Genomic DNA, 15,474 nt, shown 5'->3' with positions numbered 1-15,474 from the left:
GAGTTCACAATAAATCATATTACCTCGTTGTTCATGGTGAATGACTTTATCTCAGTGGTTATCTTCCTTGGAAGGAGAGTCTGTAGGACAGGTACAGTTGTCGGAGTAGGAGCACTCTCTAGGGCAATTCTTTCTAGGATGGACTGCCTTCCTATGGCAAGGTCCTGGGGAACTGCCCATCTTTATGGAATGTTCCTTCTGGGATGAACTGCCTCGAGTGTATATAAACTTGCCCTTTTATTTAAAAATTTTCCCCAATCAATATTCCCAGAAATTCATCATCTGACGTGACACATCGCTGTGTCATTCGGACCAGGGTTGGGAATATTCTAAGATAAGAGGTGCGGAGGAAGGAAGCAAAACATCCTCATTTCTTGTTAAACGTTGAGTGACATAGCAGTTTTTCAGGATGTTGAAGTTTATAACCTTTTTAGGTTATATTATTTTTTCTAAATTTTATCAAATTTTTTTCACAATTTTAAGTGAAAATTAAAGTAAATTATTTATTTGGGTTTATTGTGGGTGTAAATTATGTAACTCACTTTAAGAGTCCCTCCGGATTATCACAGAAGCAACAAGAATCTTCCTTGTTGAATTGGTATCAAAGTTAACATCTCTTCTTGTAAATGACAGGAACTTCCCTCAAAAATGAAAGTTCTGTTGTAACTCATGACTTAATAATTTAACAAAAATATCTTTTTTTTGTTTGTTTAAATGTTACATTAATTTAGATCCACCATGTCCAACCCACGGTCTAGTCAATGTTTTTGTGTGGCTCTTTTAAAGCAGTAATTATCTTGCATAAATTTTTATTACAATGAAATAGCACATGTGTAGTTAAATACATTAATATGATGTATAACACTTTATCACCTACACTCAGCAATTAAAAAAGTTATTAAATATTTTTTAACAAAGCTTCAAATGTATTACATATACTATATATGTATATACCATACATACTGTATGCATATGTATTTATTCAGTATGTTTACAACAACAAAAGTTTTCAAATTTATGTTTTGGTATATGGCAATAAAAAATAATTGTTTGAAGAATCATCAAATTCAGGATTATCTTCAAGAAATAAAATTTGAGTACAGCGATTTGATTTTTTATGCGAAAATTCTATGGTTAAGTCATGGAAAATGCTTAGAAATATTTTGGAATTTGAGGGAAGAAATTCAAATTTTTTTGAATGAAAATGACTAGAATGTTCCTGAATTATATGACGGACAATGGCTTTTGAATTTATGTTTCCTTACAGATATCACAATGACATTAAACAAACTTAATAAGCAGCTTTAAGGTGAAAACAAATTGATCACAGACTGTTATCAAAATATAAAAGCATTCATAGCAAAACTCAAACTTTATGAAAGTCAGTTAAAATCAAAAGACATAGTCCACGTTCCATTATTACATAAATTTAATAGTGACAAAAAACATTTTCTAAATACGCACAAGAAATTACTAATTTACTAAGAGAATTCAGGGGAGATTTTTCATATTTAAAGAATTATGAAAGTATATTTAATATTTTCTTGTCCATTTGATATTGTTGTGGAATCAGCTCCAACAAATTTGCAGATGGAATTAATAAATCTCTAGTCATCTTCTGAATTGAAATATATGTTTGAGGCCAATAACAAAGTTCAGTTTTATAAAAAAAATACATCTGTAATGATAAAGTCCCTAACATAAAAAAACTGGCAATCAGTATTACAGCTGCAATGGGAGCCATGTATCTTTGTGAAATTTTTTCTCAAAATTGAAGATTGTTAAAGGTAAAGTCATAGTAGAATGACCAATGAAAATTTAAAAAACCAATTACAGTCGACCCCCCTATAATTACGGTCCCTATAGTTATGATTCCTATAAAATTACGAAAAAATTGCTACCGGTATCCGTAAAAAATAGTAAAAGTTCCCTATAAACACCTCAAACGTCATCGGGAAGCCGAACTACTTTCCCGCCGTCCGTAGCGCCACGCTACGGAGAGATTTCTATCGTCTGGACAGTATTATATAAATTATATATAAATTAGGTACTGTACATATAATTATATATTAATTATATATAAATTAGGTACTGTATATATAATTATATATTAACTTATTGTAACTTTGTTATAATTAAATATATAATTTCCGCCGTCTAGCGTGGCGCCACGCTACGGAGATTTTTACGCTAACTATCGTCTGTCAGTATGTAAATTAGGTACCGTAAGTCTAATACAGTACTGTAATTTTATACATTTCTTGTGAAAGAAACATTTCTTATTCAACGGCGATTAAAATTATTTATATTAATGATGTCTCCGAAGTTCTACGAAGTTTTCACAGAAAAATAAGTTGTTAGAAATCGGCCGCTCTTTGCTGAGCTGTTCCGCGACGAAAACAATGTTGAGCAATGGCAATGTCGAATGGTGACACTCGGTAAGTAATCCTACAATTTTTTGTTTATAGCGTAGTTTATACGGATTATTCCCAAAAAATATATACGTATTTTGGAAATGTTGAGTCGGATTAGTCTAGAATCGATTAATTTTATGGAAGAAAATCTTTCAAACAGCCATAGTCCGTAAACTTGACACGTGTCGGGTTGTGATTGGAAGGATTCGTAAGAAATCGGATTCCTAGAGAATGGAACGTATCTCTATCTTATAGGGGGGTCGACTGTATGTTGTACAATGTTGAAAATACCTATTGATATTAATGTGAGGATTGTAGGCTCGATTTTGCACTAATTTAAGGAGATACTTACGCCTATTTCTCCATTGTGATCATTAAGTAAACATTGCACAGAAAACAGGTTGGATATCATCCTTACTATCACCAACTGGTTGAGAATTATAATAATCTTATGCTAAATGATAACAACCTATTGTTAGAGGAAAAGAAAATCAACCAAATAGAAGGAACTGTACAAGTTTTGAGCCTAATATGGTAATGTCAGCTCTGTGGGAATGACATCTTAACGTCATCGACGGCTCACCCCTATCACCCAACACCTGTGAAATCAACCTTCATATCTGACAACACTCAATCACCTGATGGGTTTTTCCCAGACTGAAGTGTATAAAAGGGGCAAAAACTTGAGTCTCGAGGTGTGGACATAAAAACTATCCACCAAGCAAAGCCAAATATTATTGGGCTAGAAATGGCTATAATACTAATAATTTAATAGACAATTTGGCATTAGAGTTTAGATTTTTTAATGTGAAGCATTAGGCAATGCTTCACATTAAAAAATTAAACGAAAAAATTGAAAACCAAATTTCGCATTAAAATACATACAAAAAAATACTGTATAATTGTAAATGTTTTGTTGTAAATAAATATGTGAGGCCCACAGTGTGTTTTTATTTTTGGTTTTGGCCCAGTAAGCAATTTTGGTTGGACACCACTGATTTAGATACCTCAAAACAATTATGATTCCCTGAATCTCACATTATCTTAAACTTGAATTGATCTCCATAATATTTCTGCTCCTTAGATCATCATCATCATCCATTTGGTTTCTTAAAGCAGTGGATAAGAAATGAGCATTTATGTAAATTATGAATACATTTATTCTCATAGTTTGACGCATACATGTACGCATAAAACTTTATTGTAATTACAAAAGATTAAACCTATATAAACAAATTTTTATAACAAATGCAAACATTTTCACCTGTGTTGAATGGGCATTTTCAGGCAAACTAATCACCAAATGCTGAAAAGAAACAGGAGATTGTTGAACACATGCAGAGAAGAGGTGAGGTCAGACAAGAGAAACAGGGAGGGGGATATCTATTCCTCCAACTACGACATCGATGTAAAATTCTGCAAAGCATGCCTGTTATATAACTCTTCCAGGCAACCCTTTCTCAAACAACTTGAACAGACGGAAATAAGGCCACCTGCAAAAACCACTATTAACTTTTGCACTGTTGATAGTGATATGGGTGAAAACTAGTGTTGCAACGAATAGTATATTTGGCCTCAGGCCAAATACCGAATATTCGGCCAGGAGCGTGGCCAAATAGCCGAATATTCAGCCAAACTATTTGGCTTGATTAACACACGTACGAAAACTGGCGTACAAACTGCATTATGGCAAGGACCCTTCATCTCTATTGGCTCACGGTCACTACGCTTCACCAATCGCGTTAATTCTTGACAGTTCAGACAAGAGCATCATGGCAGTATGTGATAAGTGATGATATCAAATGTGGATAACAATGAAATGATCTGCATGTGTAAATAACGGAAGAAGAACAGAGAAGAACTGAAAAGTGAAAATGTGAAAATAAATATGAAATTGAGTTGATAACATAATCGAACAAGTCGAGGCTGCTTATTGGCCCGAAATTCGCGGCCGTCAATGCCAAACAATTGTTGTCATAGACTTCGAAAAGCTAAATACTTGTAATGAAAGTCACTTAGCATGCACGGGCGAAAGCCTGGGGTCGTTCAGGTTACCAAGCTGTTTCGAATCTGTGAAATCATAACTGTGACTTATATCAACGTCCTATCTGTCTCTTTTCTCCGTTATCACCAGGCTACGAGTCACGTAATTGTAAAATGGGAAATCTACGACAGAAAAGTGACAAATCGAAAGTATCATGAGGGCGTATTATGATGTATGCATAGGCATACGTGGACTAGAGCGAAAGAGAAAGGGAAGAGCAAAGACGAGTGCTTAAAAAGGATAGGCAGGGTCAGACCCTCAGATGTGCAACGATTCTCGAACGAATAGGTGTGTAGTGTGCTGATCTTTGTAATTATAAATTGTGAATACAAGTGACTAATATTATGTTCTTTTTTATTTTGTGCATGTTATAAGTTATAAATAAATATAAACAAACAACACTAACTCGATAACATTAAATCTAAATACCAAAATGATTAATTTACTGTGTTTTTGTTATTTCTTACTCCTGTTTTTAGGTATTCGGTATTCGGCCGAATAGCGAAAAATTGGCTGAATAGTAACTGAATATTTGTTACATCACTAGTGAAAACATTTCCAATTGTTATAAAAATTTGCTGGTAAATAGGTTTAATGTTTTTAATTATAATTTAACCAGTTTTAAGTGGCAGTTTTCAACTTTATTGTAGGTATACAATTAAAACTATTTCTACATAAAGAAATTTTCAAACTCTAAAATAATGACAATACTACATATTGACCAGAATTTGACAGCCAGATAGCTAAGTGGTCAAGGTGGCAGCCTACTGCTCCGGGGACCTAGGATCAAATCTGGACAGGTCAAAAAATCTCCAGGAATTTTTAGGGGGTAGTCTGACTGGATATGTTGGGCCTAGTTGAACCCATAATGGACATGCTATATAAGGCTCTCTTAGTGCCCACAGGGAGGAAAGAGTACAAAAAAAAAGAAAAAAAAAACCAGAATGGGAATTTTGTAGAAAATAAATAATGATACACAGATAGCACTGACATATACAAGTGAACAAAATAATTCAAATATTTCCTGTTTTACACAGTCAAACTGAACTCTTCCTGAAACACCTGCTATTAGGTACCACTCTTTTTTTCTCATTTTCATAGTTTATATCATTATCAATAAACATCATTACTTTTGCCATTGAAAAATCTATTTTCCTGTTTTTGGGATCTGATTATATCAGATCTAGCAGACTTCCAAAGGGAAATAACTGTTGATGTGTAAGGGGTTCTCTGACCCAAGATGCTGAATTGATGGTTGTAGTAAGATCTACTGATTCATGATCACCTATCAATATGCAAAGATAGGTAAAACATCTGCTGACAGAAGCAGCTATGGTCAAAAGTCAAAGCTAGATATCAGGGATAGAAGAGTAATTTGTCAAATTGTAACAAGAAAACAAAACTACAATAGAACGAATTTCTGCATAGTTGGTTGCAAGAGTACCAGTATCAGTGAAAACCATCAGATGTGTACTGCATAAAGATAATATCAATAGCAGAGCTACAATAGCCAAACCTTTTTTCACATCACAAAACATTAAACAGCATGTGCAGTGGTAAAAAAAAGTACAAAACATGGACATTGGATTGTGGTGGTACACCAGTGTATTCTGTTATATTTTTGTGTATATATATGTTTTTCTATTCTCTCTTCCTTCTTTGTTCTGTGTTCCTTTATCTATACTTCTGGAACTTTCTTCCAAGTGTGGGTGGTAGGGTGACCTAGTTAGGGGGCAATGAAAAGAAAGAGCCCAGAGGGCAAGTAGGAGACCAGAAAGCCACTTTTGCTTTGGGTCTAGAAGAGGAAAGACGCATCTGAGAAAGGTCTCCAGGTCGGTGTTGCTCCACCTGAAAAAGGGTCACGATCAGATCTGAAGAAAGGAGATCATTATTAAGGACATTGGTAGACTAAGGATCCCAGACATTTTTCATCGATTTCCACAGACGGCCCGTCCCCAAAAGACATCCCAAGACAACGTTATCCAACCGCTCCACATCGATCACCAATTCGGGTACCCGCTCCTTCTAGAGAATATCTTTCTGTCTCTCTCATATTCTATCCCTTTTTTTTCCTCTTATATTTTTAGAATAAGTAGATTTAAGTTAGATAATAAGGAAATTTTTGTATCGTGAGGGTTCTTGTTCTGCTGTGTATCGGAACAGGTGTATTTTTTGGAATTAAGGAATCAGGAGGTCAGAATCTGTATGAACCTTTCTTGTATTAGTTACCACAAGAAAAATTAAAGCACGTTTTATTTGTTTTAATTCCTGTCTCTTTGTGAAAAACCACCTCTCACCACATGCATAAGACAACAGGATACATGTAAACAGTGGTGATATTCGAAATATTTAACAAAGGGTTTGCTAACAGAAAATTTTTCCTTAACAATTTTTTTTTTTGCTCAAATGGTGCATTAGTAACATTAATGCAAAAACTGACCTTAAGATACCCATATAAATAAAAAACATGCGTTCGCAAAATTAAGTCAGTTAAAATTTAACATTGTTTATGCCAGAACTATATTTTTTTGATAAATAATAATAAAAAAGTGTTCAAAATGGTTTATTTTGCACATATTTGAATATTTTTCATTCAAAATATTTTATAAACATAAAAATTGGCTATTTTTTAATCAGAAAAAGTCACAGGAAAAGCAGGTTTAACTGCTTTCCTTATGACTTTTTCTCAAGAAAAGACTTTTCTAAATCATTTATTTTATCATTAGGTATTATTATAATAATAGACAGATGTCATCATCTCTCGAAATACAATATCTTTTTTATTTCGCGATCGATAGCCCGACACGTGTACAGCAGCCATCTTGTATTTTCTCGCGCGCGTGGGATTGTGGGATCTCTCGTATGACTGGACCTAGTTTCAAGAACTCTCTTGAGTTGATTGCGATTAAACCTTGTTTCAGTCGAGATTGAAACGGTTGATGGAGGTTGTACAGTACCAAGGCAAACAGAGTATAAGGCTCTAGTTTAGTAGTGTTACAGAGTATAATATGTATATTTTAATATATTTTTTAAAAGAAACAAAACCACTGAGAAATGTTACGTGTGTTTAACAACGGGTTCGGAAAACTTTGAAAATGTTAACAACGGGTTCGGCCAAACCTGTGCGAACCCGCTGAATATCACCACTTCATGTAAACATGTTATATGGTTGGAGGAGTCAACTTTCACTGTGTTTCCTGCTTCCATTTGTGTTTATATCTGGAAATCACCAGACAAAACTTATAATGTTGACTATGTTAAACTCACTGTCAAGCATGATAGAGGTTTTTGTATGTTTTGAGATGCCATACCATTCATTCAACTTGTTGGGTCCGATAGTCATCCTCAAAGGTAAAGTAAAGCCTAGAGGTATCTGCATATTCTGAGTGATTCATCCCATGATCCAAACTTTGTTTCCAAATAGTGATGTAATTTTTTAGGATGGCAATGCTTCTATCCACACTGCTAGGTATGTTCGATCTTGGTTTGAGGAGCATTAAACTGAAGTTATGCATCTACCCTGGCCACCCCAATGATTACACTTAAATATTATTGAGCCTGAGTGAGGAATTCTTGAGAAAAAAGTTTGGAGATTTCCACTGCCTACTTCCTTCCATCAAAGAATTAGCAACAGTAGTAGTTGAAGAATAGTACAAAATTCACATTAATGTTGTTTGTTATTTATATTCGTCTATTCCTCAATGTATTTCATTTGCATTATCTGCAAGAGTCCTACCCCTTATTAATAAACAAACAGTGATCTTTTGCTTATGTTTGAATTTTTTCCAACCCCTACAGTATTTTCTATTCTATTATTCAGAAATAAAATTATTGTGGACAAATCATTTGGTACAAACCTTGTGGTCCAAACTGTGTAAAGTTTTATTTTATTTTACACAATAAGTAATTCTCAAGAGTAAGGAATAATCTCCCCACAAATAACAAGGACAACAAATTATTATTATTATTATTATTGAATTCTAAATATTACTTAAATTACATAACATGTAAATGCAGTAACTGAAAATATATAATTAATTAAAAATAACAAAAATGCTTACTTTTCACTGTCTCTTGATTATTATGAGTGATTTGTAATAACAGAGGAGAAAGTCTGCTATTACCATCCTTGATGATGATAAAGTCCTGTACATCAGTTAAATTGATTCTGTTAATCTTAAAAGCGACAACAGAAGAACCAGGACTTTGAATTATCCACTGGCAATTTGTCCATCCATCAAAACTGTCATCATAGGTTGGAGATGATATCCAAGCAAATGAATTTTCTTCAGTTAGTTGAATGTAAGAGCTGCATTCTAATAGATGAAAAATTTTAAAAAGTTAATTATAAATATTAACATATCTGAAAAATGAAATAAAAACAATTATTGTATTTCCTCAATTAAACCCACACCCTATTTTTAAAATGTATGTATTCTCAGGGTTTATTGAAGTGGGTTTTTTTAATACTTTGCAAAAAGTAAAAAGTAAAAATTGAAAGAAATAACTTCATTACTTGTACATTTTTGGAACTATCAAAACTGTTTTTTGATTGTATTTTATGTGTTACAGTCACAACATTTAATACAGTTGTGACATTCACACCTGCAATGCCCCAGGTCATCACACCTGGTTACTTACATATGATGCAACTGGAAATTTGCAGGCTGTCTNTTTTTGTTCTTCGCTTATTTTTTAAAATAAAACATTGAACGTTTCCATTTTGCTTCTGTGTACTAAATTGCTATAAGACAAAACTAACTGTAACACGAGTAAACAAACTCACGTTGATTTGTTTACAACTTGTTACAGTTAAGTTGATTGGTCGATTCATTATAGTCGCAAACCCAGATGCATTGTAAATAATTCCATCATGCTTAACGACACACGCAACCAAGTGAGTATGACGTATTTCCGCTCACCTTTCGAGTTTGCTCGAAGAGTCTAACTCGAGACTACCAATTATGTGAGTCATAGTAACACGAGTGAGTTCAATGACGTCAGTTCGAGTACAACACGAAAAACTCAAGACTAAGGGCCCAGTTATTTACCAGTGAGGAACAATGGTGAATACTAAGAAAAAGCTGACACGATGTGAGTGGTCAGTGTGTGTCAAGAAGAAGAAAAAATATTCGTCATCAGTTCTCAGAGTCTTGTATGTATGGTCCTAGCAGTATACAATGTTCTTTGTTAAATAAAACTTTTGTTCAGTTATCTCAACTTTGTCTTATCTGTGCTACCACATTACCAGCAAACACAAAATTTCAAGATAACCACAACAACTGGTGAGCTGAACTTTAAACTATTTGTCATTTTTTGTCTGTAATGTCTTTGACAGCCAAGGTAAGAACATCTTTGTTTCATTCCCACTACTCAGCTTCCTTCAATGAAATTCATTGTGTCACCTACAGAGCACCCCTGTGTTCTAGAAGGAAAATCCAGCATTATGATTTATGCAAGTACAGTAGAGCCTCGATTATCCGACCCCCGATTAACCGACACCTCGGTTAACCGACCATCCTAGTCGGCAAATTTCAAATGTCCGCTAGTGATGTGGCGCTACAATATTTGGCTATGTCTTAGCTACTTTATTATTATTTTTACGTGTTTTAGCTGGCAACACTGGATCGACCATGAAAGGGAGCCAGTATTTAAACAAGGCTTAATTTTCTAATTTTTAACGATACAATAGCGACAATTATTATTTTAAAAAATTTTTGTTAGATTTAACATCGATGAAAATTCAATGCGAAGTAGGTTAATAGCGATATAATAGTATACTAATTACATGGGATATAATAATATACTACACTAATAATGAATTTTTTCATACTTTTTGGTTATCCGACTTTTCAATTATCCGACCAACCCCAGTCCCCAATTGAGTCGGATAATCGAGGCTCTACTGTAGAATCTCATTTCATCATCTAGAAAATAACGACAGACTCAACTCGATTACACTATGTCATGACTGCATTCAAAAGTGATATCCTTACGTGAGTATATACCATCATCCAGCATTCACCTACAACAAATATATATAACACACTAAAAACTAAACTCTTAGAGTGTTTCTTGGACTTGGAGGAACAGACTACATTTCTTTGTCCAAGACCTCAAGCTTGAAGACCAGAAACCATCTCGCCTACTGTGTAGAATGCAAGAACTAGCTACAAGCATGACAGGAAATAATATACTTTGATCTCTTTGGTTACAAAGGCCTCCATTACAGGTTCAGCAGATACTTTCATCTAGTAATGAAGGACTATCCACTCTGGCTACCATGGTGGACAGAATTTGGAAAATAATAGACTTGTTCTCTCACAACTCTGTCCACACCATCCAGAACAACTTCACTAAAGACCAATCTAAAACCAATCCTTTGCAAGTGGTCACTATAGTCCATGAACTACAAGACCAGATAGTGGAAATTCATTCCAAACTAGATAGGAACATTTCTTCATCAAGGGAGACCAAACTTTCGATTATATTTACCCATGATCGTCTGCTTCAGAACAACACAGATAGTGCTGGTATTATTGTATCTTCAGACACCAAACTAAAAAGTGCTCACCTATGTGTTCCTTCCTGGGAAATGCCAAGAGTTGTCACTCACAATCACAAGTAATAACAATGACAAACCCCACAGTCTCTTCATTACAGACAAACAAATTAGGCAATGTTTCCTAATTGACACAGGTGCTGATGTCTCCATCATTAGCTAAACACCAACAAAATGCCGAAATTCTTTCGGGCTAGTTTAAGGCTAATTACTAAATGAATTACGTAACCAATTTGGCACTAGAGGTAAGCGTTAGGCACCATCTCTTATTAACATTAATAATTATAAATAAAATTAATTAATTTAAATAATTTAGAACTGCTGGAAGAAAAAATCGGCCCAGAGCGGGACTCGAACCCACAACTCCTGCTTACCTTCATTTAGTAATTAGCCTTAAACTAGCCCGATAGAATTTCGGCATTTGGTTGATGTTTAGCTATATTATATATCGGGTTTAGCGATTTTTGTCTCCATCATTCCAGCAAAGAGATAAAGGCAGAAACTGCCTTCAAACATTGCCGCTTTGCTGCCAATGGTTCAGTAATCTATACTTTTGGTGAGCGTTTGCTCATGCTTGAACTTCACCTCTGCTGCAAGTTCACCTGCCTGTTCATCATTGCCACAGTTTCACAACCAATCTTAGGAGTGGACTTTCTTTGTAAATTCAGCCTGTTGATCAACATAAAAAAACTGCCACCTTCTCAATCAGCAAACACACCTCCAGGCAACTAGTTGCCTAGAACACTGCCCTGCTTCCGGTTTAAGCTTCATGTCAGCAGACACACCATATCACCAACTACTTACCTGTTTTCCAGAAATTGAAACAAAAAAAACCAACACCTCCCAAACATGACATAGTCCACTAAATTTAAACTATTGGGCCTCTTGTCTTCACTCTTCCTAGGCACCTACCTCCTGAGCACTTACATGCTGCACATGAAAAGTTCAAACATATGATGCAACTGGAAATTTGCAGGCTGTCTAAAAGGTAGCTGGGAGAGTCCCCTTCATCCTATTAAAAACCCCAACATTTATTCGTGCCCTTGTGGCAATTATTGTCAACTCAATGCCATCTCTGTTTCCGACAGATGCACATTACCTCACATTCAAGACTGCATACAAAATGCATGATAAAAAGATTTTTTCGACCCTCGACTTACAATGGGCATATTATCAGATTCCTGTGTACACAAACAACATCCTGAAGACTGTGGTTACTACCCCCTTTGGCTTGTTCAAGTTCTCGTTCATGCCTTTCGGATTATGTAATGCAGCACAAACCTTTTCAGCATTTTATTCATCAAATGCTCAGAGGTTTAGATTTCTGCACCCCTATTTAGATGATGTACTAGTGGCTTCCAACTCACCCAAAGAACATACATAACACCTAGAGATAGTTTTCCAGCATTTCCATGATGCTGGCAATGTGCTTAACTCATCAAAGTGTACGCTTGGAAAATCTTCTGTTACCTTCCTTCCTTAGACACATCATCGCCTCTGAAGGAATTCAGTCTCTTCTAGAACACATCACTGCTCTTATGGATTCCCCAGAACCAATTACCATCTAACAACTTTGCCAGTTCCTAGCCATGTTAAACTATTATTACAGGTTCCTACCAGGGCAGCATAATAGAAGCATCACTTGTAGCCTATCTCATTGTCATAAAAAAAAGCAATCAAATGCCAATTATTCTAGCAACTGAAGTCTGTGAAGCATTTGTGCAAAGTGGCAACCTTTAAACAACAACTGGCAGAAGTCACTTCAGTGGCATATCTATCTACAAAGATCCTGGCTTTAATGGTCGATGCATCTGATACTGCTATCACAGCGGTCCTCCAACACCACCATGTCAATGGATGGCAACCTTTAGCCTTCTTTTCCCATAGGCTAACTTCTACTCAAAAGAAATATAGAGCTTATGATAAGGAATCACTAGCAATGTATGAGGTGATCAAGCATTTCCATGCTGAAGAGCTAGCATTACACACTTTACACTGATCACAAACCACTCACTTTCACATTCTGGAAATGACAGGATAGTAATTCATCTCTTCAAATTTGCCAGTTAGACTTCATCTCTTAGTTCATGACAGACATCCAGCACCTCAAAGAACTAGACAACACCATCACCAATGCACTGTCTCAGATTGAAACCATCGACACTCCATCGCTGATCAACTTCCACCAAATCACACAGGAACAAGACCATGATGGAGAACTACAGATGCTACTCAAATCCATGTCATCTACTAGCCTTGATGTATGACTGATCCAGCTAGATGACACAACAAATGGCATTATTGCAATGTTTCTTCTGGAGCAGTTTGACCCTGGAGTTAAAATTTGCACCATGCAATCTTTAACTCCTTTCATGATATTTCTCATCCAAGTATACATACAACTTCCAAAATGCTCTTCCAGCATTTCATCTGGCCTTCTATTAACACCACCACTGCCAAATGAACCCCAACCTTGCATAATCTGTCAACGATCAAAGATCATTCAGGCATAGAACCAGCACTGTTGGCAAATTCACCCTGACATCTGAGCAGTTCCATCACATCCATCTAGATATCATCAAGCCACTTCCATCCTGTGGTTTTCTTACTTGTGTTGACAGATTTACAAGATGACCTGAGACAATACATTTAGCCAGCATTTCTGCTGATACAGTGGCCAGTCTTCTACTCTGCTTGGGTAGCATGTTTTGGAGTCCCAGCTTGTGTCACCACAAACCATGGACACTAATTCGAATCCTCTCTACTCCAGGCACTCACTAAACTTTTGGGCATCCACCATATCAAGACAACTCCATATCACCCTGCATCAAACAAAATGGTGAAATGTTTTCATAGGCCATTAAAAACAGCATTAAGATGCCATGCCTCGGATTGTTGGGTTGATGTCCTCCCAATGGTATTGCTCAGCTAAAGGTCTACATTCAAAGAAGATATCCAGTCTACAACTGCAGAGCTTGTTTATGGCAGCCAGTTCTGCCTTCCAGGTGAAATTTTGGTACCAACCCAATTGGCCATAGATTCCATCACCTTTTCAGACAGCTAAAAAAAACTACATGCAACATCTCCAGCTCCAGCTGGAGGTACATAGAACAGGAGCCACAGTTTTTGTCCACCCCAACTTTGGACTTATACACACGTATTTCTGAGGAACAATACTATCCAGCAACCTCCTACCTTACAATGGCCCATACCAAGTTTTGTTGTTTTAAAACACAAAAAGTTTCAAAGATAGTGGTCAACAATAAAACTGTCCACGTAAATATCAACCAGATTAAACCCGCCTTCCTCTCAGTTGAAGTGTACACTGTCCACCAACCCTCAACCTCGCATCCAAAATCATCCTTCTCCTCCCACACCATCTGACTTGACACTGAACCCAGCATCTCTTCCAACTCCATCTATCACAACATGATCCAGTAGACAAGTTCACTTTAACACTTGCTACCAGTAAATTATTACATCAGATCATTTTCTGTTTTATTCATTGACACTGGCGGGGAATACTGTGGTGTTCTCATCTACAATGCCCCAGGTCATCACACCTGGTTACTTACTAGTCAGGGAACAATGGTCAATACTAAGAAAAGGCCACATAACATGAGTGGTCAGTGTATGTCAAGGAGAAGAAAGGATACCCATCGCCAGCTCGTGAAGAGTCTTGTACGTACAGTCCTAGCAATGTTCTTTAATTAAAACTTTCGTTCAGTTACATCATCTTTGTTTATCTTATCTGCACTACAGCATTATCAGTGAATGCAAAATTCCAAGACAACCACAACACAATCAAACCTTGGGTTTCAAACTTAATTCATTCCTAAAAGTTGTTTGAAAATCAATTTGTTCTAAAGCTGAAACAGATTTTCCCATAAGAAACAATATAAAATGGATTAATCTGTTCCCAATCCCAAAAACAAAACTTTTATTAACCTTTTTAGCTGTATTTCATACATAAAATGCCTGTAAAGATAATGTAATATTATTTATCTTTATCTATATCTATTCTACATATATTGAAAGCAAAATGTTCTGTCATCACCAACCAAAACTGAAACTAACATTTTACCAAGAAGTGCTGTAAATAGAGACTCATCTCTGACTGCCTGCATGAAATATAACCAAATCAATCAAGACTGACAACAAGTACTTTATTCACACTTTCCAAAATATTATATTTCAACTGATTTGATTTCATTTATGTTGTTGTTTCTGAAACCGTATTTTGTGAATATATTGGACTTTGAACTCGTATTTGAGTTATAAATAAACACTTGGCTTTATTTCCATCATTTTTAGTTGATACTAAACTAAAAATGATGGAAATAAAGCCAAGTGTTGATTTGATTTCAATTTTAATTAAGTAATTAATTTTAGTTTCAGTGTAAAAGCTAGTTTTAATTTTTATTTTTTAATTTTTAAATTTAATTATTAGCTTT

The 15,474-nt window shown here is 35.4% G+C and overlaps 1 protein-coding gene across 1 annotated transcript in view; it reads right to left on the bottom strand.

The window, feature by feature from the left end:
- LOC111612920 (cubilin-like) overlaps positions 1 to 15,474 on the bottom strand; it is a 91,117-nt gene that overhangs the window by 22,071 nt on the left and 53,572 nt on the right. Inside the window, exon 7 of the mRNA XM_023354210.1 lies at positions 8,520 to 8,774. Coding sequence (XP_023209978.1) covers positions 8,520 to 8,774 — 255 coding nt within the window. The remainder of the gene's footprint in view (positions 1 to 8,519; positions 8,775 to 15,474) is intronic.

Source organism: Centruroides sculpturatus, unplaced genomic scaffold (assembly GCF_000671375.1).
Source record: "Centruroides sculpturatus isolate CEXI.00-Female unplaced genomic scaffold, Cexi_2.0 scaffold1850, whole genome shotgun sequence".
In the NCBI taxonomy this organism is placed as follows: domain Eukaryota; kingdom Metazoa; phylum Arthropoda; class Arachnida; order Scorpiones; family Buthidae; genus Centruroides; species Centruroides sculpturatus.
This window is presented reverse-complemented; position numbering and strand designations above follow the sequence as displayed.